Consider the following 26,383-nt stretch of genomic DNA (forward strand, 5'->3'; position numbering starts at 1 on the left):
TGCAAATAGCAATGCTAGGGTACGTTACGATTCACAATGGTAGTTAAAAACAACTTAACCTGCGAGTCCAGTTGATGTTGAGATGGCTCAGTGATAACACAACCATATTGGGACACAGAAAACCAAATCAAATCTCGGTCACGGACAGTAACTACCAGGAGAGTCAAGCCAAGACACTATATCCCCATTCCAACTGAATATGTATGGGTGACTGCCTTTGAGTTAATGTTTTTCCCTGCAGTACCAATGTTCCACCAATAGGGGTGCTAATACACTGTGAAGAGAGTTTGAATACAGTAGAATGGAGGTATATGTCTGTACGGAAGGTGGCTTGTGGCGTAGATATGTGTCGACCTATTTTTGAAGGTGATTTAGCGGGTAAGATTTTTTTTTTTTTTAATTTCACAGCCCTAATTGAGATCAAGTTAAGATTGTTGTCTTTGTCATCCTATGCAGGTAGATGACATACACTGCATCGATGCAAGACTTTTTGGTAACATCGGCCGCTTCATTAACCATCTTTGTGAGCCCAACCTGTTGGCCGTGAAGGTATTCACCATGCACCAGGATTTACGGTTCCCAAGGATTGCTTTCTTCTCCAGCAGAACCATTAAAGCTGGAGACCAGATCGGGTCAGTGATATAACTGTCTGTTGATACCTACTGACCTGGTACTGTGTGCAGTCTTGAAATAGTACTGAAATGAACTATGTGAAATGTTTTTCATCTATTTTGAATTGTTTGCGCTTTAGATCTTAGGTAGGGACTGTTGAAATAATGAGAGCATCACATATTTCATTAACTCTCCATCAGGTTTGACTATGGTGATCACTACTGGATGGTGAAGAGTAAATATTTTAGCTGTGAGTGTGGCTCACCCATGTGTCGCTACTACTCTGGAAGATAGACATCGATGACCACATTGAAGTCCAGCCGGAGATTCTCCTCTCGCTTTCTGTATATATTACATGTACTATCACATTATTAAACACTTTTTTTTCCACATTCAGCTGTGTATTTGACTTTTCAGTTACAAACAAAAAAACACCCAGACTCACCCCTCATTATTCTTGGCGACTTTAACAAAGCTAAACTCAACTACGAACTCCCTAAATACAAGCAGCACATTGACCGTCCTACCAGGGAAAATAAAATTTTCGACCACTGCTAACAACGCTAAATAACGCATACCGTGCTATACCTCGTGCAGCTCTGGGCTCGTCTGATCACTGCTTAATTCACTTAATACCGACATACAGGCAAAAACCTAAAAGCCTACGAAGCCTAAACTGGTGAAAACTGTGACGAAGTGGACCAATGAAGCAAAGATGGAACTTCAAAGCTGTTTAGACTGCACAGACTGGAGTGTCTTCAGCTAGCAGCCTGGATGAATATACGGACACTGTCACATCCTATATCAGTTTCTGTGAAGATGTGTGTGTACCAACAAAGTCATTTAACACATTCAATAACAACAAGCCGTGGTTCACTGTCAAACTTAAACAGCTTCGCCAAGCTAAGAAGGACTCGTATCAAAGCGGGGACAGGGCCCTGTATAATCGAGCTAGAAACCAGCTGACTAAAGAAATTAACATTGCAAAGAGGAACTATGCAGCAAAGTTGGAAAAGCAGATTCCGCTAACAACTCTAGATCAGTCTGGCATGCATTACAATCTCTAATCAATTACAAGCAACCCCCCCAACCCCAAGCTGAGAACAATAAAGGACTAGCCGATGACTTGAACACCTTCTATTGTAGATTTGAAAAGTGTGTCTTAATGTCTTTAACACAAAAGTGTTCTCTGTCAATTGACTGTCTGTTGTCGTACTAGAGCGGCTCCAACTACCGGAGACAAATTCCTTGTGTGTTTTTTGGACATATTTGTCAAATAAAGATGATTCTGATCTGAGACCTGGATGAAGTGGCTGGGGAAAGGGAAGTCTGGGCCTCCCTGCTAAAGCTACTGCCCCCGCGACCCGACCTCGGATAAGCGGCAGAAAATGGATGGATGGATGATTCTGATTCTGACTGGAGTGTCTTTGAAAATTCAACTGGCAGCCGCCTGGATGAATATACGGACACTGTTACATCCTATATCAGTTTCTGTGAAGTGGTGTGTGTACCAACAAAGTCGTTCAATAACAGCAAGCCGTGGTTCGCTGCCAAACTTAAGCAACTTCGCCAGGCTAAAGAGGACACATATCGAAGTGGGGATAGAGCCCTGTATAATTGCGATAGAAACCAGCTGATTTAAGAAATTAACATCGCCAAGAGAAAGTATGCAGTAAAGTTCGAAAAAACTGTTTCCGCTAACGACTCTAAATCAGTCTGGCACGCATTACAATCTCTAATCAATTACAAGTGACCCCCCCAACCCCAAGCTGAGAACAATAAAGGACTAGCCGACGACTTGAAAACCTTCTATTGCAGATTTGAAAAGTACACTTTCACACTACGCACCCACCCAGCCGCACCACCATTACACCTCGGACTCCACCTCTTGTGTGGACCATCCTCAAACAGGAGGTGAGACGCATCTTCAAACAACAAAAGATCAACAAAGCGGCAGGCCCCTTGTGTCCCCATCCTGCCTCAAAGTCTGCGCGGACCAGCTCACTCTAGTCTTCACACAGATGTTCAATAGATCTCTGGAACTGTGCGAAGTTCCATCCTGTTTCAAATGCTCCACCATCATCCCAGTCCCCAAGAAACCTGCAATCTCTGGTCTCAATGACTACAGGCCTGTCGCCCTGACATCTGTGGTCATGAAGTCCTTTGAACGCCTCGTGCTGGACAGCCGCAAGAGCGTCACATGTCCCCTGCTGGACCCCCTGCAGTTTGTCTTCCGAGCAAACAGGTTTGCGGATGACGCAGTCAACATGGGACTGCACTTCATCCTAGGACACCTCAACGGCGCGGGGACCAAGGATCCTGTTTGTGGACTTAAGCTCTGCGTTCAACACCATCATCCCCGAACTCCTCTCCTCCAAGCTTCTCCAGCTCAGCGTCTCGCCTGCCATCTGCCAGTGGATTTACAACTTCCTGACCGGCAGGACACAGCAGGTGAGGGAGGGTTGAAAGGATTTTCGTTACCCCCCTACCCACCCTTGAGGATTTGCACACTGCCAGAACTAAGACAACAGCATGCAAAATCCTCTTGGACCCTCCACATCCTTGTCACTATTGCATTGTTAGGCACTACCGAACAATGCAAACTAAAACAAGCAGACATTCCAACAGCTTCTTCCCTCTTCCCATTAACTTCTTAAACAATTAATTCCATTGAAACATGCTGCCAATTTTGTCTTGAGATTGTAGTCACATCTCTGTCAGGCCAGTTATACATTACTCGTGCACTCACTGTAGTAGTCTCGCCACCCTGCACTTCTTGCATATCTGTTGTTGACCAATACTGGCCAATTGTGCTTGAAAAGTATCTGCGCCATTTGCACAATTGACATTGTCCCAGATTACCGCACTACTAGTCACTATAACCTACATACATTTCTTGAAGTTTCTGCACCAGATTATTGTTCTATTAGTCATTTCAAACTGCTCTAATTGCTAGAGGACTCAGCATCATTTTGCAAAATTGTCAAAAAAATAATTGTACCGGCATTACCACATATATGTTTTTGTCACAAAAGTGTTCTCTGTCAATTGACTGTCTGTTGTTGTAGACTACCGGAGACAAATTCCTTCTGTATTTTTGACATACTTGGCAAATAAAGATGATTCTGATCCTGACATTCAAGTTTTATTACAGGGCTGAAGCATAAAAACAAACAAAAAAGAGAAAAATAAAAACAAACTCCAAAATGTTTTGTAAAATAAGAGCTTGCTTCATTATTCAATATTTGAAGCTACGACCTACAGTATCTTGTCCAGAATGGGCGTGATACAGGTGCATCTCTATAAATTAGAATCGTGTCAAAAACTTAATTTAGTTAGTTAGGTAGCGCAATTCAAAAAGTGAAACTGAGATTCACTCCACACACTCTTGAGTGAAATAGTTCACGAAGATGTATAATTTTGAGGATTGGAGCTTCCAGAAAACGAAACCCCAAAATTCACCAGTTCTTGAAACTAGAATATTATGTATAAAAATAAAAAAAAGACTTTTAATGTAGAAATTAGGCAGGAATTGGCCTTCTGAAAAGTACTTTCCCAAGAGTTTAATGAATCTAATGTATGAGTACTAAAGTAAATGGACCTTTCTACAATATTAGAATTTATTGAGATGTACCTGCACATCATATGTGAAGCAAAACGAGACAACGACCGGCAGAAACATAAAAGCAAGAATTCGAGCAGCAACGCAATTGACTATTGCCGTCGCAAGGGATTGACGTAATCACGTCTGCCAAGCGTTTCTCCCTCCCGCCTGAGGAGCGAGTCTTTCCGTAACATGGCGTCAGTTTTACTCGCACTCATGTTGACAATATCTGCGGAGCTTCTACAAGTGCTGTCGTACAACCATGGCAAGGTAATGAGTTCAACATTCGGTTTTATTTCAGCTTTCGTACAGGTGTCACGCTTTTTTTTTTTTTTTTTTATACGTGACCGTCTGTGCTTACAAAAGTTGGACACTTGCCGCCATATTGGATGTGGAAAAAAAAATAAATTATTAAAAATTATTTGTTTTGTCGCTTGCCGCTTTACACTCAAAACCGAATCTCATGTGAAACCAAGCCACAGTTGTTCGAAGCTAATCTGCGTCGGATTTGGTCTAATGGATTGGTCATTCAAAACCAAAAACGGACTCTGAACTCTGATTAGATTATGTCATACAATACTGGTTTTAATCGAGATTAAACCCCCACTTTGTGTTGTTCACAGGTTTTTAGTAGGATTGGGCTAGGTTTTGATACCCCAAAATCAGCATTATTCTGATCCCAGCAGTTAGGTGGCTTCGGGGTGGTTTTCAGGAACAAAATGGGATTTAAATTAACTTCTAACTGGTCAAATGAATAACATTTATCATGCAGTAGATAATTTATTTATTATTTATTTATTTTTTTAACTGATTTTCAAACCATACAGTTGAAATTATAGACTAGTTCACACTACAGACAGAGTACAATTAAAGTAGAAATTAAATAAACTTCTCAAAAGCTATAAAAATCAAGCAATGAAGTAGTCAATTAACACTAATTGGAAATATAATATTTACATAAACTTACACACATACACTGCTGCACTTCTGCTTTTTTTCGTTTTTTTTTTCTGTTTTGCAAGCATTGCATTATTAATAATGGATCATTGAAACATTTAGCGATTCAGAATCAATAATTTCTCCCACCACAAATATACCCAGTTTATAGAGTATCATTGTGGAATGGCTGTACAACCAAGGCCAGACCATGAGGCTAAAAAGTCATTTAAATGAAAAAATAATTTCGCTAGTAAATGTAAAATAAAGAAATAAAACTCAATTGTAGAATTTAGTGCATTCAAGTGAAGAAATGTACTGTTGTTTTATTAGACAGGAAAACATGGATTCCAGACTCAGCCCTCTTTCAAAGAGAAGTATTTCACCCAGACCCTCGACCACTTCAACTTGAATTCCATGGGGAATGGGACATACCTTCAGCGATACCTGATCACTGGTGAATTTTGACCAATGACGTTACAAACAACTCAGAAGGATTTGATCTTGATTTCTGTCATGCTTCCCTCTGTAGATAAATACTGGAAGATTGGATATGGTCCAATTTTTTTCTACACCGGCAATGAGGGGGACATTTGGCAATTTGCCCTTAACTCTGGATTTCTTATGGAACTGGCTGCTCTGCAGGAAGCCTTGGTCATATTTGCTGAACATGTAAGAAGTGGTACATTATTATTTCTTTGTGTGACGAAAGCTAAAAAATAGTAAATGCATTCACCCACATCTATATATCCACGTGACAAGCATATGTAAGATTTGACCAACTTTGGAGGGGATTAAACTAACCCATATGGCTTAAATCACTGAATATAATAAATCTATGACAGAAACTGCTTCAGCGCTCTCAATGAGTCAGAGGTATCAAAACCATGAACTCATTGTGTTGACCTTTACTAGGTTTTGATCAAGAGCATTGTATAGCCTATCCTACAGTTAACAAATATACAATAGTTTTGCTGAAAATAATGGCTGTTTAACATGTATCAGCGCCTCAAAAAAAATGGTCACTTCACAGCCTTAATTGGAGATTAGGCACGCCCTCATAAGAACTCATTTTCTGCTCTGACAATTGTTTACCCCGGACCTCTACAATGACACACAATTCTGCTGTGCTCCAGTGCCTTGACACATTATCACTCGTCATTTCATCAAACTTGAAAGTGTTCAAGTGCTTGTTCTCCTTCTCACAGAGGTACTATGGCAAGTCTCTCCCCTTTGGAAATGACTCCTTCAACATCCCTGAGATTGGCCTGTTGACAGTGGAACAGGCACTTGCAGATTATGCCGTCATGATCAGCGTGTTGAAACGTCAGATGGCAGCCACGGATAGTCCTGTCGTTGTTTTTGGTGGAAGGTAAGATTAGCCTATATCGCGGTTCCCTTATTGCAGATTCAGTGCATCACAGATTTTTTTGGTGATCTTATACCTTTGGTTCAGTTAGCATTGGTGGCTATATGATTTTAACATGGTCGCAATGACACAGTGAGAGTTTCGTTCAAATTCAAATAAAAATAATCATTCAGATAAAGTCAAAAATACCAACCTAGCCCGACATACATTACAGCTAATGTAGGCAGACACTCATGACAGTATGGAACTGGTTGGGCCAACAAAATGGAACAAATGCAAATTTTTGACAACCTGTAGTTAAAAAGAGCACCGCAAGTATGGTGTTACATTTGTGCCACAATTACAATCAGGAATCGCACTGCAGGGCAAATTCCGATTGGCTGAAACTTCTATCAACTGCTAGTGGCCTCCGGGACGTTGTATATAATAAGATCGTACAATGCGATTGCATAGTAAACAGCCAATCAGAATTTGCCCTGCTGTTCGACTCCTGAATAGTTGACAATTGGTGGCACATTTGTAACACTGTCAGGAATCGGCAGGGTAAGGGCAGTGTTTTTCTTCATTTACTGCGGCACAAAACAAATATTAATAATTTTTGTTTTTGACATTCCGTTTTCTACCCAACTATTTTCGAACCTTTGTAGAAGCCTCAAAGTTGAATCTAACATGCATCTGTCTCATCATTTTCTCCAGTTATGGTGGAATGCTGTCTGTCTATATGAGAATAAAGTATCCAAACCTTGTGGCTGGAGCTCTTGCTGCTAGTGCTCCCATACTGTCAACTGCTGGGCTGGGCGAGCCTACGCAGTTTTTTAGAGATGTCACTGCTGTAAGTTGGATAAATACGCTCTTTTGTTTTGTGTGTGGCGGCACGGTGGACGACTGGTTAGAGCGTCTGCCTCACAGTTCTGAGGACCGGGGTTCAATCCCCGCCCCCGCCTGTGTGGAGTTTGCATGTTCTCCCCGTGGCTTTTCTCCGGGCACTCCGGTTTCTTCTCACATCCCCAAAACATGCATGGTAGGTTAATTGAAAACTCTAAATTAATAGTCGTTTGTTTCTATGTGCCCTGCGATTGGCTGGTGACCAGTTCAGGGCTATGTACTGTTTGCAGACTATTAATATTACAAGCAACTCCCAGTATTTTGTTAACATTACTTTTGTTTATTTTTGTTCAACAGGATTTTGAGAACATTTCTCCAGAATGCAGATGTGCTGTAGAAGGAGCTTTTCATCAGCTGAAGGAATTATGTGAATTGCAAGGTAAATTGTGTGATTTGTTCCCTGGCTCACTCTAATAATTGGTGTTTTAGGCTTTAAATGCAAAATTCTATATTTTTTCTCTTGTTAACTTTATTAGATTACAGTAAAATTCAGTCCGCATTCTCCCTGTGTAAGCGTCCATCATCTGCTCAGGACATCCACCACCTAAATGGCTTGCTGAGGAACGCATTTACGCTGATGGCCATGTTAGATTATCCTTACAGCACTCATTTCATGGGCAACTTGCCTGCCAATCCTGTGAAGGTACGGCTTTGAGATTGTTATACATGGTGTTAGGGTTGTGATAATTGATTTATTTATTGAACAAAATTGGCTACAATGTTTCTCCACCATGTCAAGAAAAGCCTACTAGAACGTCTGAACTTTGGGGTTAATCAGAAGCACTTTCAATGGAGACAGTTGTGTGCTGACTCCATTTAAGTCATTCACTGCCAGTCCTCCACGTTAACATCGATATTTGAATTCAACAGCCGTCAATGGCAGTGAATTAAGACAAGTTTGAATGTGATTAATTCCGAACACAACCACATCCCCAGTTATAAGAGGATGCACACATCCATCCATTTTATACCGCTTATCAGAGGTCGGGTCACGGGGGCAGTCGCTTTAGCAGGGACGCCCAGACTTCCCTCTCCCGAGCCACTTCATCCAGCTCTTCCGGTGGGATCCCGAGGCGTTTCCAGGCCAGCCGAAAGACTTAGTCTCTTCAGCGTGTCCTGGGTCGTCCCCGGGGTCTCCTCCCGGTGGGAACAGGGATGTATAGCCTTTTAATTCCACTGTATTGGCACTGACTGATCTACTGATGTAATGATGTACGAGGTACCTCAAGTAAAAATATATTTTCAATTTTTTGTCAGGTTGGTTGTGAAACCATGCTCCGTGGAGCTGATCTGCTCGCTAACCTGAGGGATACTGCAGGTACGGTGATGACCAATACATCTGTCTGATTATCCTTATATATATTTCACCATAAATACGGATGTGGTCAGGAAGCAAATTAGCATCTATTCTAACAAGTATTTACACTCTCCATATTGATTTCTGTCTGTTGACCCTGTGGGAATGTCAAGTCCTTACGGGCTTAGCCACTGTCGCCAAATAAGACAAATGGTGGGAATAACTAGTATGCTAGCAATTGGGTTTAGACTGTTACAAGTAACATGTTACAAAGTAACGAAATTACTAGGGGTCTAACGGTTCATTCATTATATCGATGTATCGATTTATATTTCTACGATCCAATTGGATTCATCTGTCTTTGGCTCGTTAGTCTTCCGGACCAAAATATATTGATTTAAATCATTTTAAAAGGTAATAAATCGATTGTACCGATGCTAGGAAATAACGCGTTGGATTTACGCACGGCAGACTTTATATGGATGCGCATGTGTGCGTGTTCTTTAGCACTTTTAATGATAAAGACGGAAAGCGTTACTCGATTAACATTTCCTGTCCGTGACGTCGCAGGAATCATGGGAGTATCAAACTCTAGTTTTTTTTTGTCGCTCGATACTTTTATTTATCAATTCTTGTTTATTTCCTGCGCGAGACGACAACTTCGACTTCCGCATTGGGCGCTGTTTGCGCCAATCCAATTTAAGCGCTCGTGACGTTAAAGTCTAGTTCACCAATCAAACGACACAAGAAAGTCACATAACCTCACACAACGTCTTCTATTGGGCTTCCTGGGCATAGGTATTGACACTAGGTAAGCCAGTCCAGGTGACCGTCGCGCTGAAGGAATGTTGTTGTTACCATTAAGGCAACGGCACGGTACTCTTGTTTACATTTAGACGGACACAAACACCAGCTTTCATGTATTGTAGTATTTGTCTGGCACTGTATGCCCAAACGTGGATGTTTCAGCTCACTTGTAACTTTAGAAAACAGTGTGCAGTGAATTGCAGATGTTTTGTTGTAGTTTTGACTGTGCATACACGCGCACACACAGCAACATCAGAATTTGCACATTCACATTTTATTTTGTAATTTTTTTTATTTGTATTGATGTTCATGCTGTGGTTAAAAAAAAATCAGAAGTTACTCATTATTTACTCAGTACTTCAGTAATTATTTTACTGTGTACCTTTTAGTCTTAAGTAATTTTTGGGGAGGACGACTTTTTCCTTGAGTCACATTATTGTCAAGTAACAGTACTCTTACTTAAGTACACCATTTGGCTACTCTACCCACCTCTGGAGCGGACATCCTCTATTGCTACTCTTACGTTGAAGCAACATTTTTGCTCATCAGATCAGCCAGTGTCGTATTTGTTGCACTGGTTTTTTGCATTGAGGTGCTGCGGGTCGTGGCCCTGGTTGTGGTCCCAGCGGAACCGCTTAGCACACGTAACATCGGAGACAAGAGTTGATCCGCTAGTACATCTTGTTTTAATTAGGAAACGCGCCTACAATTATCTAATTAGTTTACGAATGTTAAATGTATTAAGTGTCGGAGCAATATTAGGGATTATGTCACAACACAGAATGAACAAACTTCAAATTCTGAAATGGACAATAAAAACAGAAAAATATTGTACTTAATATTTTCCTGGAGAATAGGGGGAACCTTTGAAGTTGGTAATAGTGAGAAAATTAAGTGAAACAGACAATGATTTTAGTCAATTCTTTTCCAGAATGAGAGTGCTAAAAGAGGAGGATGCTATTCATGTGGCACAGCTTGAAGCGGGCATCAGGTGCAGGTGGAGATGGGCCTGGCTCAAGTTGGAGGCCAGAACAAAAAAGCAAAGAAATGAGGCAAATGTAATTTTAATCTTAAATTTGTACATCAACATGTACTTGAGCGGTGTAAGTAAGTTTGTCTGCGTGAAGAGATTTTTTTTAAATTTGTAAATATATATATGCCTTATTGTACACTTCAGAGTCTTCCAGATTTTTATTTTAACAAATTAAGCAAACATTCTCTGCGGGGCCCCGGGGGGGTGAGGAGGAGACAACTATTGCAATAATTAGCACAAGAGCAATGGATAACACAAAAATATTGTACAAACAGTTTAAAAGATTAAAGCGTAACAACCGTAATATAGCAGGAGCGGGAAGAAGAACCACAATGTAGCGGAGGATTACTGTATCTGCATTATTTGACGATAAATTGCAGGGACTCAAATGTTCCAGGGCTGGGACTCAATTTTTCCATGACATGTCTATGCAGGGACTCACAGTGCTCTATGGACCTGTGTCTCAGGTGGACTCTCAAACCCTACAAATGTTTTTACTGCATTAAAAAAAAAAAAATATTCAGACAGTCGTCATTTCATTCCTAATCAAAGTAGAGTTTGAAAATAGTTGCAAATGTGAAAGTGAATTACAGTGGTGGTACAGTGTATGGTTTGTGTTAAAAATGCTTAAACTGCTTTTATTCAGACCTCTCTATGTTTTACTCTACAGCGATTGTGTACAACTCAACTGGGTTGCTGACCTGTTTCGATCTGTACAGTTTGTACGTGGAGTGTGCTGATCCCACTGGCTGTGGACTCGGCTTTGACAGCCTGGCCTGGGACTACCAGGTATTCCAATCAATCGCTATGCAATATTTTGATTTGGATTACAGAGACCCAATTTTCCATCATCCAGTCATCCACCGTGCCGCCAAATTGAAAACAAATAAATGGAAATGTATTGAACGTATTTAAAAAGTTAAACTGCGGTTCAGTTTCTTGCGGGGGGCTGGGTTGGGGAGGATTGCGTGGTTTGGATGGGGAGTGTCCGGGTTATGGCCGTCTATCTTCTTGGCGGCCCGCGGCTTGGACTGCGGTGGGCATTTGGCTCGGGGTTCTTTATGGCCAGTTTCGGTGTCGGACCTGTGGGCTGGGGCGCGGTGTGTGTGGGGTGGCCCGGTTGACTGGGCACTCATTGGTTGGTGTTTCAGCTGGGGGTTGGGTTAGCGTTGTTGAGGTGGTTATTTGGGGCTGTTTCATTGCGTTGGGTGGTTTGTATGTGCGGGTTTTGGCTTGGCTTCCTGTTTTGGGCTTGTGGCCTTTTGTTTTGGGGGGTGCGCGCCGGGGCTCGGCATTTTGGTGCAGTGGGTGGCTTCACACAGGGGGCGGTGATTTTATTATTTTTTTAAAAATGTTACTTATTTTTAATGTATTTATTTATTTTATATTTATTTGTATTTGGATGGAGCCGGGTGCTGTGGGGCACTGCCTCCTTTCCTGATTTTCATCGTTGGGGCGCGGGGTTGGAATTTGGCGTGCTGTGGTACGTCATTTGTGTGGGCTTTGTCCCGGTTCATTGTGGTGTGGGGTTTTGGCTCTGTGTTGAGTTTTTCCTCTTTCTGTCGTCAGCGCTTGCGTTGGTTTGGGGACTGGAGTGGGCGCTGGGGACGGTCGGTGCCGGGGTGCGGCCGGCCGTTTGCTCTGTAGGCTGTTGGCATGGACATGTTCTGTGGTTTCGCTCGCCTGGTTAGCTGGGAGTTTGCTTCGCTGGGGCTCGGGACGCGTTGGGCGCTGCGCATTGTGGGGGCCTCCTTTGCGCGGGATGGTTTTGTTCTGGGTGTTGTGCTCGGGCGAGTGGTCCTTAATTTTGGCAAGGTTGGGGCGTGGTTTTGTTTGCCTCCGCTGCCGTTGGGCATGGGCGCGTCTTCTTGTGCGCTCTTCTTCGTTGGTTCACGAGGGTTTTTCGTTGGTTCTCGTCGCTTTTTCATTGGTTCTCGCCGCTTGGGCGGGCTGTGAGCGTCAGGATTTTTGGGTTTGGTCCGTTCCGGGGTGGCCGGTGCGTCAGTCCCGGTTGCGGTCGATTCTCGATGCCCAGCCCTACTCATGAGGGGCGCTTACCTCTGACTGTTTTTTTTTTTGAGTGATGGTTGGCTCCTGCGCTGGGCCCTGTTGGTGTCTGGCACCCCCCATGCTGTCCGGGGTGGCGGGGGCGATGATGGCGGTGGGCTCGCTGGGGGTTGTGGGGGTTGGTCCGGTGCCCTTGCCCCTCCCCATTGGGACTGGTCAGGGCGCTTCGGTCGGGCTTGGGACCTCCCTGGGTGGTCGGTGGCATCCCCTCGGTTGGGTCCCCTGGTGGACTGGCTCGCTGACTCGGGCGGGGGCCCCCCCCCTGTGTGTGGTGGCTCACCCTCCCTCGGTGCACCGGCACAACAACTCCGTACACCAATTGACTAACATGCACGTGATATATTGTTCATTCACTCAAAAGATTGACAGAAACTATAGACTTTAATTACTTGTGCTAGGATCACTAATAACAACACAGGTTATACTAACATATCAACTCACAGCTTCTTTCAGGTGTTTAGACACTAAAAAAGAATCCCACCGCGCCACTTCACAGTAACACTGCTTTGCTCATTTTCCCACATCCTGTCGTCTCCTTCTCTGTCCTCTCTTATCTGGTTCTCTTGGTTAGTTATTGCATGTCTTCACTGAGTGTCCCCACCCCCAATCTACAAATAACTGTTGTAATGTTACTTATGTTCAAATATCAAGACTGTCTCACTATTGTTCTGCTGTGGTTTTCACTCCTACTCCCCCTGTCCACTCTGTCTGCCCCCCCCTAAAACTCTTGTCTGTCCGGCTGCATTTTCAATAATCATCAGAATCATTAAACATTTTAAAATAAACAAGGAAGTATTTCAAACTCCCCTGTTGCACAGCAAAACTGTTCCAGCAAAAAGGAATACAGATCCACCTTTCTGCAAGACCATGCAGCTGAACAAGACAGGTTATTTAAAAAAAAAAAAAAAAGTTAAACTATACTTTTCGCATTCCACTACAGGAAGCCCATGTACCATTTTTCAGTGAATACAAGAAAAATTTGTGGTTTATACTCATGTTTGCAACATGAAATGAATTTGTCAGAAAAAGTATTTATGCACATTGACAAATCTCTTTTGCAGTTGATGGTCTGTATTTTGGGGAATACTTTGCAGTATATTATGCCATAGAAAATACTGATTGTGTAATGCCTAGATCAGACTACAGGATTTTAATTCACAGCCAACGATAGCCCTACGACGCCAAAATGAAAATTCTAGCATGTTTGATTTTTAGGATATCTTCCGTGTAGTGTGACATATCAACGACAACTCTCCGACAGCACACCTCGACGTTGGCCAATAGGATTTCATATTGTGACCGGCACTTTGCCTCCCGTGCTTGCAGTTGTCAACATACTTGGTCGCTGTCATCATTTATTCACAGACACGAACCAATGGTTACCGAAGCTTAAGAGGATGTTTCGACATGTGCCTACATAATATTATGTTGCTTGCTTGCTTGCGAGACGTATTAAAAGTATGTACCTGAAGCGCTTCTTGAATGGACAGCCCACTCCTTAGCACCGGTGACGACGTCACGCTTTTCCTCTTTGTTCTTTGTACAACACAATACAATACATTGGTGCGAGCCATTGTTGTTATCGTCACCATGGTAATGGGTGTATCTGTTCGCGTTGACCGGTGACACATTTTCTGGTTCCGCCTCTCCAACAGTGTTTTATTTGACAAGATAAAGCCCAGTGATCGTAAAAGATGGGCTTTGGTGCTATCGGAATAAATGTCGTCTAGTGTTGCCACTGTCTGACTGAGATATGGAAAGATTTTTATGGCAGTAGTCTAACATAGTGCAATCGTGAAACACCAAATTTGGTATTGTATTGTGGGTTAGCAAATGCTAAGGGTACTGCAGCCTCAAGAGGGCGCCAAAAATTGGGTGAAAATAAAAAAATAATAATAATTGGGGGATGGCGGAATTCACCGTCAATATAATTATATTGCAATGAAATGAGTGAAATGAATATAAACAAAGGGGAGCAAGGTGAATTATGTACAGCACTTTGAATTCATCTTACCTTGAGGCATTCTCTCTTTCTTGCTCTCTCTCTCTCTCTCTCTCTCTCTCTCTCTCTCTCCCTCTCCCTCCTTCCCCCTACCCCACCTACCCCGTTTTCCCCAGACCGTGCAGAGCGATCCATTCGAAGCCCCTCGGAATTAACAGCGTTAAGCACAACTCATCGCTCTCACAACCCCCCAACAGCAACAATAAACGCATAAAGTTGGTTCCAATATTAAAGGGCAATAAGAACATGCAAATACACGAATTGTGTACAGTTAGACTACACAGTTAAGACAGTGACAGCGTCATTTATTGTAGAGAAATTTGAAAAATGAATACTGTAATTTATCGTGTATAATGCACATTTTTTCCCCCAAACAATTGTCAAAAGTCAATAGTGTACGTTGTCAACGTTCACATTTTTTTAAATGTATGCCGCCATCTAGAGGTTATTAAAAAGTGGTACTCTTTCATTCCAGTATGCCACCGCCACCTATAGGTTATGAGAGAGGTGTACACTTTCATTCTAATATGCCACCGCCACCGAGTGGTTGCGAAAAAGGTGTAACCTACACTTTCATTCCAATATGACAGGAGTACATATGACTGCATATATGTATAGTTATGTTCATAAGTTTACATACCCTGGTAGAATTTGTGAAATGTTTTTTTTTATTATTTTTTTTGTTTTTTTTTTATAATTAATATGACTGAAGAACAAACCATCATTCATTTCTTTGTTTGGTTCAATGATAATGCTTTACTGAAATGCTTGACAGTTTAATTTGAATCCCATTAAATTGTTAAATGAATTGGTCAGCCTGGCCCTTCATGTTTTCCTTATAGAATTGTACCCGTCTTACCATTTCTGCCTGGGTAATCAAACATATGAGCACAACTGTGTGTTTTCTCATTTACTAAATAAAAGTAGCGCTGTGAATTTCAAAATAAGAGCAAGTAAATAAAGTAGGTGTTCAAACAAAGTGCTTAATTTCAGAATAATTCATTGAGAAAACTTCAATTAACTCAAAATACAGATGATACTTAATGTTTTGATCATATGGGTAGACTCAAAATCATGCATTGTAAAAAATGCGTTATACATTGGTAGAAGGGTTTTCCAGAATTTTGAGGTCAACTTTATGCACGAGAAATTACGGGAAATCAAAGGCTGGTACTTGATGTTATAGAAATTACACATTTGTGTGTTGTTTCTCTATTACTACTTAGATGTATTCACAATAACTGTGAGGATAAGCGATATGGAAAATGTATGAATGAATGAATATGTTTATTTTTGTAGATATTTCTCAAAATCCTTACTATAATTAAAATGCAGCTGCCAATGCACTAAAAGCACCTCATTGCTTGAGAGTCGAGACAAATGTTCGGAATAAAAATGTATTTTTTGTTCGGCAGGATCTGTATCTCTCTTATGCCGGAACAGTTTTACTGTGTCACGTTGGAGTTTTTAAGCTGCCGCTGTGGTTTCTTCGTATTATTATTGATATAATTGAATCAGAATCGATCAGTCGAACAGAACAAAGTTTCTAGAGGGGAGAGAGAAACAAAGACGAAAGACAAAGCACTAATTGTAAACAGGATGAGAAAAGTAAATCATTACATATCTACAACAATGAAACATTAGATATGAGTGTTGCATGGGTCTGTAGTGCTACACCCTGTGAGGGAAGGACAGGACAAGATTGAACAGGAGAAGAAGCATGCAGGACAAGGGTCGTGAACCCGGCTGTACAACTGAAGTGTGGTGGGGTTGACTATGTAAATTACAAACGTCTATAGGACGAGTGTGAGTGAGGGGATACCCAAGCAATTTGCATATTCATGTGTGATTTTTCGCAATAAGTGAGTGGCCCCACACCCAGCGAAAGAGTCCCAGGGGTGTGTTCCTGTGGACACATGCAAGTGAATTGACACCGTTTCGCATGCACAAAGACTGACAGAAGTGTCATGTAAATGCTGTGCCTGCACCGCGGAGGCTGAGGACCCCACCCAATCAATCGAGGGGCAGCATTGGGCCCAGGGGTCCACCCGAGAGCAGGCCGGTGGATTGGACATGTTCCACACCGAGGGACCCAGGGCCTTTGTTGGAAAGGAGGGCGGATAGGGGCACCCGGAATTAAATTTCTTGATAAACTGTCAAACTACTGGATGCAAAAATAAAATGAGACAAAAGGAATATGTTGCTTGGTCATTGAGTAAAGTCCAGATGAAATCCTCCATCACTGTCAATCTCTTTTAAGTGGGGAAGTTGTACATACAGTATTTGCAATCGGAATCATCTTTATTTGCCAAGTATGTCCAAATAAAAACACACAATAACTTCACAACTAACTTAACATTGAAAACATAAAACATAGATTCAAATGTAAAGAAATACCCAATTAATATTATTACAAATAATAATAGCAAATACTCCCTCCTCTGGCTGATTGGTACACTGCTCGTTGTCTGTTGGGGTAGGGGTGAATTTATTGATGTGACCCCAGAGAACTTATCACGTTATCACGTTATAAATAAATTAAAGGCAATATTAAAAACTATTACCATTTTTTTTTTTTATTGTAAGCTTATGCAGATCATTGATGCGGGGGGGGCCCCATAAAAAATCTCGCCTTGGGTGCCACATTAGCTTGGGCCTGAAACTGTGTGTGTTGGTATGTACTCGATTTCTGTATGTTGGGCACTGTATGGGCAATTTTGTCTTCAATGTCAACATGAACGTTTTCAGTGTGGGAAGAAACCGCAACACCAGCAGAAAACCAATGCAAGTGCAGGGACAACATGCCCACTCCACACAGGAGGATCAGATCCAAGATTAGATCCCAGAACCCATGACTAGAAGGCAGACATGGTAAACACATGCTCCACCCAGACAGCAAGAGGCCGCCCAAATGCTTAAGGACCTGGGACAGTTGTGTATGAATCCATCACCATCTGTCCTTCCAAATTTGTTTCCTTCACACCAAATTTGTTTCCTTCACACCAAACCCATAGATCACCCCCACCTCCCCCTCTCCTCCCTTCACAAACAGGCCCATTGAGGTCTGCTCCAATCTACACTCTTTCCCTTCTAGTACTACTCTTTTACCTCATCCAACTCACTCCAGAACTTCTTCAACTCTTATCCTATTTGTGGGACATAACCACTGACAAAATGTATCACTAAACCATTCTTGTTTCACCTTGATGACATTCTTTGCAGACTGTCCCTTCAACAAGTCACCCCTATGACATTCCTCTTCCTTTTTCAGACCATAAAAAGTTTTGACCCTTCTACGATGCGTCTTGCCTTGCTGCCCTTCCATCTGGTCTCCTGCATACATGAAATGTCAACCCATCTTCTCTGCATCATATCAGCTGGCTCTCTACCTTTGCCTGTCATTGTGCCTACATTTACCATTCCAACTTTGTCCAACACTCCTGCCTCTTCGTCTTTGACCAACAGTAGCCCAATTTCCTCTAGCACCTAGTAGGTCAACAGCACTGTTGGTCGCGATTGTTAAACCGGGCCCTGCTGGACCGATCCAAAATGGAAGTCCAAGTTTGTGATTTGCATATCTGGTTTGTACTATTGTTTATGTGGAATGCCCTTCCTGATGCAACCCTCGCCATTTAACAGGGTTTGGGACCGGCACTAGAAATACACTGACTTGTGGCAACTAATGGCTGGTTTACATATTAGATGAGATATTGTTCTGTATGTGACTTCTAAAATTATAGTTTTCTACGTTAATTTATGTTGCAGGCATGCACAGAAATAAATCTCTGCTACGAGAGCAACAACATCACAGACATGTTTCCAGCAATGACCTTCACTGAGAGAGAACGTCTGCGGTACTGCTCCAAACGCTGGGGTGTGATCCCGCGACCAGATTGGCTCAAAATTCAGTTCTGGGGTGATGGTGAGTGCTCAAAAATACACGTTATTTAGTATTCATGCCTAACTTGGTAAATTTGAAGAAATAAAATTTGTTCATGTTTAAATTATAAGCCGTTGTGTAGGCTTTGAGGAAGAAAAATGTATTCCATTTTGCAATAAGGCCTGTAATATAACAAAATGTGGAAAAAGTGAAGTGCTCTAAAAACAATTAGGATTCACTGTCATACAGTATGTCTATATACAGTAGACAGTAATCTCACTATATTGCAGTTCACTTATTGTGGAGTCAGCGCATCGCAGATTTTACATTTTTTGTATTGATCAGTGTAGTGCAGTTACTTGCACATCTCTGGTACAGTTAACATTATTGACAGTTTCTAATGTGGCTGCAAGAACTCACATAAGGACAACTGGGCTCTTTTTACAGAAAATAAAACCTTTCTTAGCAACTTCAGCCAATTCATTTGGTAAGTCACCAAGTTGCTTAGTGATTCAGTGAACATCACCGAAATGTCAATGTTAACACACTAGCCACGGTCAGTTGCAGGAAATAAGTCCATCTAAGATGGACTGATGCAAAGTGGAAAAGTGTTCTGTGGTTCGACGAGTCCACATTTAAAATTATTTTTGGAAATTGTGGACATTGTGTCCTCCGGGCCGAAGAGGAAAAGAAGCATCCGGACTTCAAAGTTCAGAAGTCAGCATCTGTGATGGTATTGGGCCCCGGTTAGTGCCAATGGCATGGGTAACTTACACATCTGTGAAGGCACCATTAATGCTGAAAGGTACATACAGGTTTTGGTGAAAGATGCTGCCATCCTAGCAATGTCTTTTTCATGGACGCCCCTTCTTATTTCAGCAAGACAATGCCAAACCACATTCTGCATGTATTACAGCAGCGTGGTTTGGTAGTAAACGAGTGCGAGTACTAGACTGGCCTGCCTGCAGTCCAGACCTGTCTACCATTGAAAATGTGCGGCGCATTATGAAGCGTAAAATACGACAAAAGAGACCGCGGACTCTTGAACAGCTGAAGCTGTACATCGAGCAAGAATGGGAAAGAATTCCACCTACAAAGCTTCAACAATTAGTGTCCTCAGTTCCCAAACGTTTATTGAATGTTGTTAAAAGAAAAGGTGATGTAACACCGTGGTAAACATGACCCTGTACCAGCTTTTTTGGAACGTGTTGCAGCCATAAAATTCTAGGTTAACGATTATTTGCTAAAAACAATAAGGTTTATCAGTTTGAATATTAAATATCTTGTCTTTGTAGTGTATTCAATTAAATATAGGTTGAACATGATTTGCAAATCATTGTATTCTGTTTTTATTTGTTCAACACAACGTCCCAATTTCATTGGAATTGTGGTTGTAGTATACGGATGTTAATGTTAAATGTATTAAGTGACGGAGCGATGTTAGGGATTATGTCATAACACAGAATGAACTAACTTCAAATTTAGAAATGGCCAATAAAAACAGAAAAATATTGTACTTATTTTCCTGGAGGATGCATTTGGGATAAGCCTTTGAAGTTGGTAATAGTGAAAAATGAGATGAAACAGACTGATTTTAGTCAGTTCTTTTCCAGAATGAGAGTGCTTAAAGAGGAGGATGCTATTCATGTGGCACAGCTTGAAGCAGGCATCAGGTGCAGGTGGAGATGGGCCTGGCTCACTTTGGAGGCCAAAACAAAAAATAAAATAAATGTGGCAAATTTAATTTTAATCATAAATTTGTACATCAACATGTACTCGAGCACAAATGTTTTTCTGCGTGAAGAAAATGTGTTTATTATTGCCTTATTGTATTCTTCAGTCTTCCAGATTGCTTAATTTGTTATAATAAAAAAAAAATTCTCTGCAAGGGCCAGGGGGATTCCCCCCCCCCAGACCCCACTTACAATGTTTTATTATTTTTTATTTTGTTTGACATTTTTCATGCCTTTGGTGTTTGCATGTCTGTGTGTTTGATTATTCTGTTTGGACTTGATTAGGAAAGCCACATACCTGTCTATATAAGGCCTTACAGTGTTGTGGCAAGGCACAGATCTGGCCAAGGTTACAACAATTCTGCTGTAGTTAAGGTTCCTTAGAGCACAGTGGCCTCCATAATCCTTAAATGGAAGACACTTGGGACGACCAGAACCCTTCGTAGAGCTGGCCGTCCGGCCAAACTGAGCAATCGGGGGAGAAGAGCCTTGGTGAGAGAGGTAAAGAAGAACTCAAAGGATCATTGTGGCGGAGCTCCAGAGATGCAGTCGGTTCTAGAAAGTTCTAGAAAGTCAACCATCACTGCAGCCCTCCACCAGTCAAGGCTTTATGGCAGAGTACCCTCCACCAGTCAAGGCTTTATGGCAGAGTACCCTGACGGAAGCCTCTCCTCAGTGCAAGACACATGAAAGCCCGCATGGAGTTTGCTTAAAAAAAACACCTGAAGTCTCCAAGATGGTGAGAAATAAGATTCTCTGGTCTGATGAGACCAAGATAGAACCTTTTGGCCTTAATTCTAAGCGGTACGTGTGGAGAAAACCAGGTACTGCTCATCACCTGTCCAATACAGTCCCAACAGTGAAGCATGGTGGTGGCAGCATCATGCTGTGGGGGTGTTTTTCAGCTGCAGGGACAGGGAGACTGGTTGCAATTGAAGAAATGATGAATGCGCCCAAGTACAGGGATATCCTGGATGAAAACCTTCTCCAGAGTGCTCAGAACCTCAGACTGGGCCAAAGGTTCACCTTCCAACAAGACAATGACGCTAAGCATTCAACTAAAATAACGAAGCAGTGGCTTCAGAACAACTCCATGACTGTTCTTGAATGGCCCAGCCAGAGTCCTGACTTAAACCCAATTGAGCATCTCTGGAGATAAAATGGCTGGCCACCAACGTTCACCATCCAACCTGACAGAACTGGAGAGGATCTGCAAGGACGAATGGCAGAGGATCCACAAATCCAGGTGTGAAAAACTTGGGTGCTTCTACTAAATACTGAGCAAAGGGTCTGAATACTTATGGCTGTGTGATATTTCAGTTTTTCTTTTTTAATAAATCTGCAAAAATTTCAACAATTCAGTTTTTTCTGTCAATATGGGGCGCTGTGTGTGCATTAATGAGGAACAAATTAACTTAAATGATTTTAGCAAATGGCTGCAATATAAAAAAAAAAGAGTGAACAATTGGAAGGGGGTACTTTACTATAATACTTTCCGTACCCACTGTAGCTAATGCAAACACTCAAAATATAGACATGAACAAATGCAAGTAAAGAGCAACATTTAGCTTGATTTTTGTACCACTACAGAGCTGTAGTTAAAACGACCACTGCAAAGAATTCTGTGAAGCAGCAGAATCTGTCGGCCCGACTTCCCGTGATGCTTTGCCCTTCCTACATCGCTGCGACCGTCAGTGTGATGCACAGTGCCTACTGGTTTAGCCATGAAATTTACCACGTCCGCAAGGGTTGATGTTCATGTCCCTCAAGCAGAGCACACCCGCACCTTTTAAATGCATGTGCTCGTGTCGCTCGTGTGTGGTTGGTGATCTTGAGTGGAGAAATGGAATACCTGCATGTTTTTAATGACATTAAATTGCGCATATAATTTTTTTAAATTTATATAAATACTACAATAAATTAAATTGTCGCTACTTGATGAATTTCATCTTTTGCGGGGGCGGGGTTTCAGGAATGTAACCCTTGTGGTAAATGACGGATTACTGTATATTTATTGAGAAGACAGATTAAAATTGAACTATAGTTTTCACACACAAACCATGGATGGACTCTATTTGTGATCTCGTCTCTACTTTTGTGCAGCCCTTTCCAGAGCTAGCAACATCATTTTCTCCAATGGTGATCTGGACCCATGGGCAAATGGAGGAGTAAGTGCTTAAAAAATGAGAAACTTAGGTGTATTTTACAGGCAAAGCTTCAGTCATGTTTTCTTTCAGGTGCGGAAGTCTTTGAGTTCATCATTGATAGCTATCAACATTGCTGGCGGAGCCCATCATCTCGATTTAAGGTACAGCGTGCTGCTGCCTTCTCAACTTCAAAATCATGCTTAAAAAAAATGTTAACATCACATTTATGAATCATCATATACAGAGGGTCGAATGATGCTGATCCGGCATCAGTAATTGAAGCCAGGAAGACTGAGGCAGACCTCATCACACAGTGGGTGGAGTTGGAGAGGAAACAAATACAACAATTGACCTGATAGTGTTAGTTTTGCTTTTTAGTACACATTTCTGACTGAGATTTTCAGTATCTGTTTACATGCTGCATTACGGTGTCATGTATGTGGCGGGCGTTACCTCTGATTTCAAATGGACAAAAAGAATTCCCCTGTAAAAGCCACTGATAGTACAGTAAGGTGGTGTATTTCTTTTTTTTTTTTTTTTTTTTTTTGGTTGTTTTTTTTATTTTTTATTACAGTATTACACAACTGTAAAGTGAATTAAAGGGGAACTAAACCCTAGATGTTAAAACTTCCTGTTGTATTTTAAGTATGCATATATTCTTTAGCTGATGCTGGTTACTTAAATTAACTTGAATTTGTGTTATGTCTCACCGAATTGCCGATCTGATGAATCGCAATATTCCATCAAAATTGAATTTCAAGCAGTGAATTTTTAACAGTTTGGACTGTTTTCCTTTTCCATCAAATGGAGTTTGGGATTTAAGCCAATTGGATAAACGGTACAGAAAATGGAGGGATGGATGTTTTCTTTTGGATTAAAATCTTTGGAGGTACTTTTGACTTTATTTCTCAACCACTGGGAACGAAGTGTTCATTTCCCATTTTTGAGTGAGACATTTTATCAAACAGTTAGTTTTTGTAAATTTTATCATTCATTTTATGTCTATTTGCTGCTTATTTTCTTTCTAATTCTATTCATTAAAGCCTTTAGAAAAAAAACATCTCAATTTCTTTTGTGATTAAAAGGTTAAATATCAGCGATACCAACATATTTGAATTCCTAAAAGGTTATTTCAGCTAAATAAAAACTAGAGGTTCGATGAATATTGCAAATAGCATTGGTGCACGTACACGTCCTTGTCTGCTTCCTCTTTGTCGAGTAAAACTTTGTGATGTGATCCTATTCGTGGTGACTGTTGTATAATGTTGCTATCCAATGTATAAATGAATCTCCAAAGCCAAATTTGCAAAGTACTGCAAACAGGAAAGCCCAGTTAACTTTATCGAAAGCTTTCACTGTGTCAAGTGACATGATGATTGCATTTAGGTTTTTACGCTATGACATGCTTATTAAATTTAATAGACGTCTGACATTATTTGTGGAACTTCTAACTTTTGATGAAGCCTGCCTGGCCATAGTCGATTATCGACGGGAGTACCTTTTCAAGTCTCGCTGTGAGGGCTTTCGAGATAATCTTGATATCTACATTAATCAGTGATAAGGACCAATAATTAGCCAGGAGAGTGGGGTCTTTGCCTGACTTTACTAGTAATTTCATTGAAGCTGTGTTTATGTGGCTACTTATTTGACCTTTATCGTTCATCTCCTTGACTGTTCTGAAAAATGAACAGAAATGTATAATGAATTCAACGAAGATTCCGTCCGGGCCAGGCGTTCGTTCCGATTGCATATTTTTTAATGCATTATGTAATTCTGTGATGGTTAAAGGACCATCAATTCTGTCTTTAATTTCTGTATTTCATTGAGGAGTGTTTAGGTCTTTAATAAGAGTTTCAATTTCTTTGTGATCTGAGTTGTTCAAAAATGCGCATAAGCTGCTATGAAAATTTTAAAATATTTTCTTTATTTCTAGCGGTGATTGTGTACAGCTGCCGTTTGAATCTTGAATTGCTGTAATTAATGTCTTGCACTGAAGTTGGTTCGCAAGACATTTATTATTGTACTCAAAGTTAGTGTATCAACTGTTGTAGAAAATCTGTTCTTTTTGATGTGTAATTGATGTTTTGCCTTTTGAAGTTTGTTTCTAAGCGTATGTCAAAATAATTGCATATTCTTCTGTGAGAGGTTTAATTTTTTTCCTCAATTTCATTTTCTAATTTTTGTTCTTTTTTCTTGTCTGAAGAGTATGATTTGATTCGACCTCTCATTACAGCTTTCTCGGTTTCCCACAACAGAGATTGGGATATGGTTGGGGAGTCGTTGAATTTCAAAAACTTGTCCCATTCTTTCCTCACAAAAGAATCAAAGTCCGGGTCCTTCAATAAGGATGTGTTGAAGCGCCATATTGGCGGGCTACCAGATTTAACAAAATTTTTAGATCGAGAGAAATTGGTGCGTGGTCACTGTTGATGATTGGATGTATTTTGGAGGAAATTCTTTGAGCTGCCGAATTGTTTGAGAGAAAACAAAATCGATTCTTGAGAAAGAGCGTTGAACCGACGAGAAAAATTTGTATTCTCTCTGTACGGTTCTTCAGCCGCCATATGTCAACAAGTCTAAAGTCGTCCATATACTGCTCTAATATATTGGCACATTGTGGCTGATTACTAATTTTGAGATTTGATTTAGCGTAAGGTTAAAGTCGCCTCCCCTGATAATTGTAGAATTGGATGACAAGTGTGAAAAAAAGGCTGGATTATCTTTATTAGGAGCGTATACATTGACAGTTGTGTAAAGTTTAATTATTGTAGCCTGTATAATTATGTATCGGCCTTCTGGAACTGCTCCTGTACTATTTGTTGTACAAAGTAGTCTCTTATCAACTGGTATTATATTTGTCTACTGTTATAGGAGACCGAGATAGCTTGTGTGAAATTAGAGTCAATGAGGCAATAAGGTGCGTTTCTTGTAATAGGAGGAGGTCTGTTTTAAATTGTGATATATTCCATAAGCTGTTTCTGCGTTTGGTGATCTCTTGGCAAAGCAAGTCCAGGGTAATTTGTAGTCGATTGAGAGGAGGATACTAGTCTCTATCTCTGTCGAATCAAGTATTTATTATTATTTTAATAGTACAAATAAATGCTTGTCTTTTCATTTAAGCCTACCTGTTTTTATTTTTGTTTGTTTTGTCCATTGTTGCCCCCAAAGAATGCATGCCAATCATCTAGAGAGATACAAAAATCTCTACACTGTATTTATTTTATTATTTGCATTGAAAAATGTCTATTTACTTTACTTTTTTCCTTAAGTACATTTACAAGTGTGTGCTTTTACTTAAGTAAGGGAGTGCTTGTGGTTGTTTTTTTTTGGACAAGTATCAGTAGTTGTACTTTAAAATGTTGAGTGTTTGGGGCAAGAATAGAAGCTTTCGGTGTTGGTAGTTAAATCATTTATTTTATGTCAGTTATTTAATAAACAATATTTCTTATCCATCATCCAGGTTTTTGTTTTAGTGGGGGACCCCCCCATGGTCCTTCTGGCCTGGGGACCTCAGGGGGTCTATAAACGCCCCACATACACTGCTTACCTTGGCAGCAAAGGTGTGCGTGTTTATTTTCGAGGGAACAGACAATGCGGATGTCCACACAGCTTTATCCGAAGCCCACCATTATCTGGGTTGATTTTCATTTGTGAAACCATATTCAACATTTACATTTTTGATTAGTCGTGTAGTTTTAATTACTACAATTATGACAAAACCAAAGTTTTCCATTCTTACATTGACATTGTTGAGTATTGCTTCTTCCTTACTGCATTCCCTACCCCTCCACAAATTGGTTGACTTGTAGCTTTAGCACGATTATGTATATTAAATAAAAAAAAAAAAAATCTTAAGTTCTGAAAATATTGCAAAAGTTAAGGTAACAGCACAACAGTATGCGGATGTTCAGGAGGAACAGGTTTAACTCTCTTGTGCTACTTGTGTACAATATAAGTCTCTTTGGCAGGAGTCATGTGGACCGGTGAATTCCAGAGCCTTTTCTGTCCAGG

At 40.9% G+C, this 26,383-nt stretch overlaps 2 protein-coding genes across 3 annotated transcripts in view; both read left to right on the forward strand.

Annotated features, from left to right (window-relative positions):
- LOC133473428 (histone-lysine N-methyltransferase EHMT1-like) overlaps window positions 1-1,004 on the forward strand; it is a 53,029-nt gene extending 52,025 nt beyond the window's left edge. The window contains exons 21-22 of the mRNA XM_061765080.1: window positions 457-632; window positions 813-1,004. Of these exons, the coding sequence (XP_061621064.1) occupies window positions 457-632; window positions 813-906 (270 nt within the window). The 3' untranslated portion in view covers window positions 907-1,004. The remainder of the gene's footprint in view (window positions 1-456; window positions 633-812) is intronic.
- Window positions 1,005-4,328: 3,324 nt separating this feature from the next.
- On the forward strand, window positions 4,329-25,486 carry dpp7 (dipeptidyl-peptidase 7). Of its 2 annotated transcripts, none has more exons than XR_009787071.1 (13): window positions 4,329-4,486; window positions 5,486-5,609; window positions 5,685-5,824; window positions 6,361-6,524; window positions 7,218-7,353; window positions 7,704-7,785; window positions 7,883-8,049; window positions 8,664-8,724; window positions 11,214-11,332; window positions 18,378-18,534; window positions 20,511-21,471; window positions 22,329-22,393; window positions 22,463-22,533. XR_009787071.1 is itself a non-coding variant. In XM_061765115.1 (13 exons), the coding sequence occupies exons 1-13, from the start codon at window positions 4,409-4,411 to the stop codon at window positions 22,726-22,728; spliced, it is 1,476 nt and encodes a 491-aa protein (XP_061621099.1). In that variant the 5' UTR covers window positions 4,329-4,408; the 3' UTR covers window positions 22,729-25,486. The 2 variants fall into 2 exon arrangements, 1 of the variants encoding a protein (XP_061621099.1); XM_061765115.1 differs by lacking the exon at window positions 20,511-21,471 and adding an exon at window positions 22,617-25,486.
- Window positions 25,487-26,383: the final 897 nt, after the last annotated feature.

The sequence above is a fragment of the Phyllopteryx taeniolatus genome, unplaced genomic scaffold (genome assembly GCF_024500385.1).
Source record: "Phyllopteryx taeniolatus isolate TA_2022b unplaced genomic scaffold, UOR_Ptae_1.2 contig_25, whole genome shotgun sequence".
NCBI lineage: Eukaryota > Metazoa > Chordata > Actinopteri > Syngnathiformes > Syngnathidae > Phyllopteryx > Phyllopteryx taeniolatus.

Excerpts from the sequence above, each read along its gene's own strand:
- dpp7 (XM_061765115.1), top strand. The coding sequence starts at position 4,409 with ATGGCGTCAGTTTTACTCGCACTCATGTTGACAATATCTGCGGAGCTT. Across the intron at positions 8,050-8,663 it reads TGCCTGCCAATCCTGTGAAG|GTTGGTTGTGAAACCATGCT; the intron begins GTACGGCTTTGA and ends ATTTTTTGTCAG. Across the intron at positions 11,333-18,377 it reads GCCTGGCCTGGGACTACCAG|GCATGCACAGAAATAAATCT; the intron begins GTATTCCAATCA and ends TTTATGTTGCAG.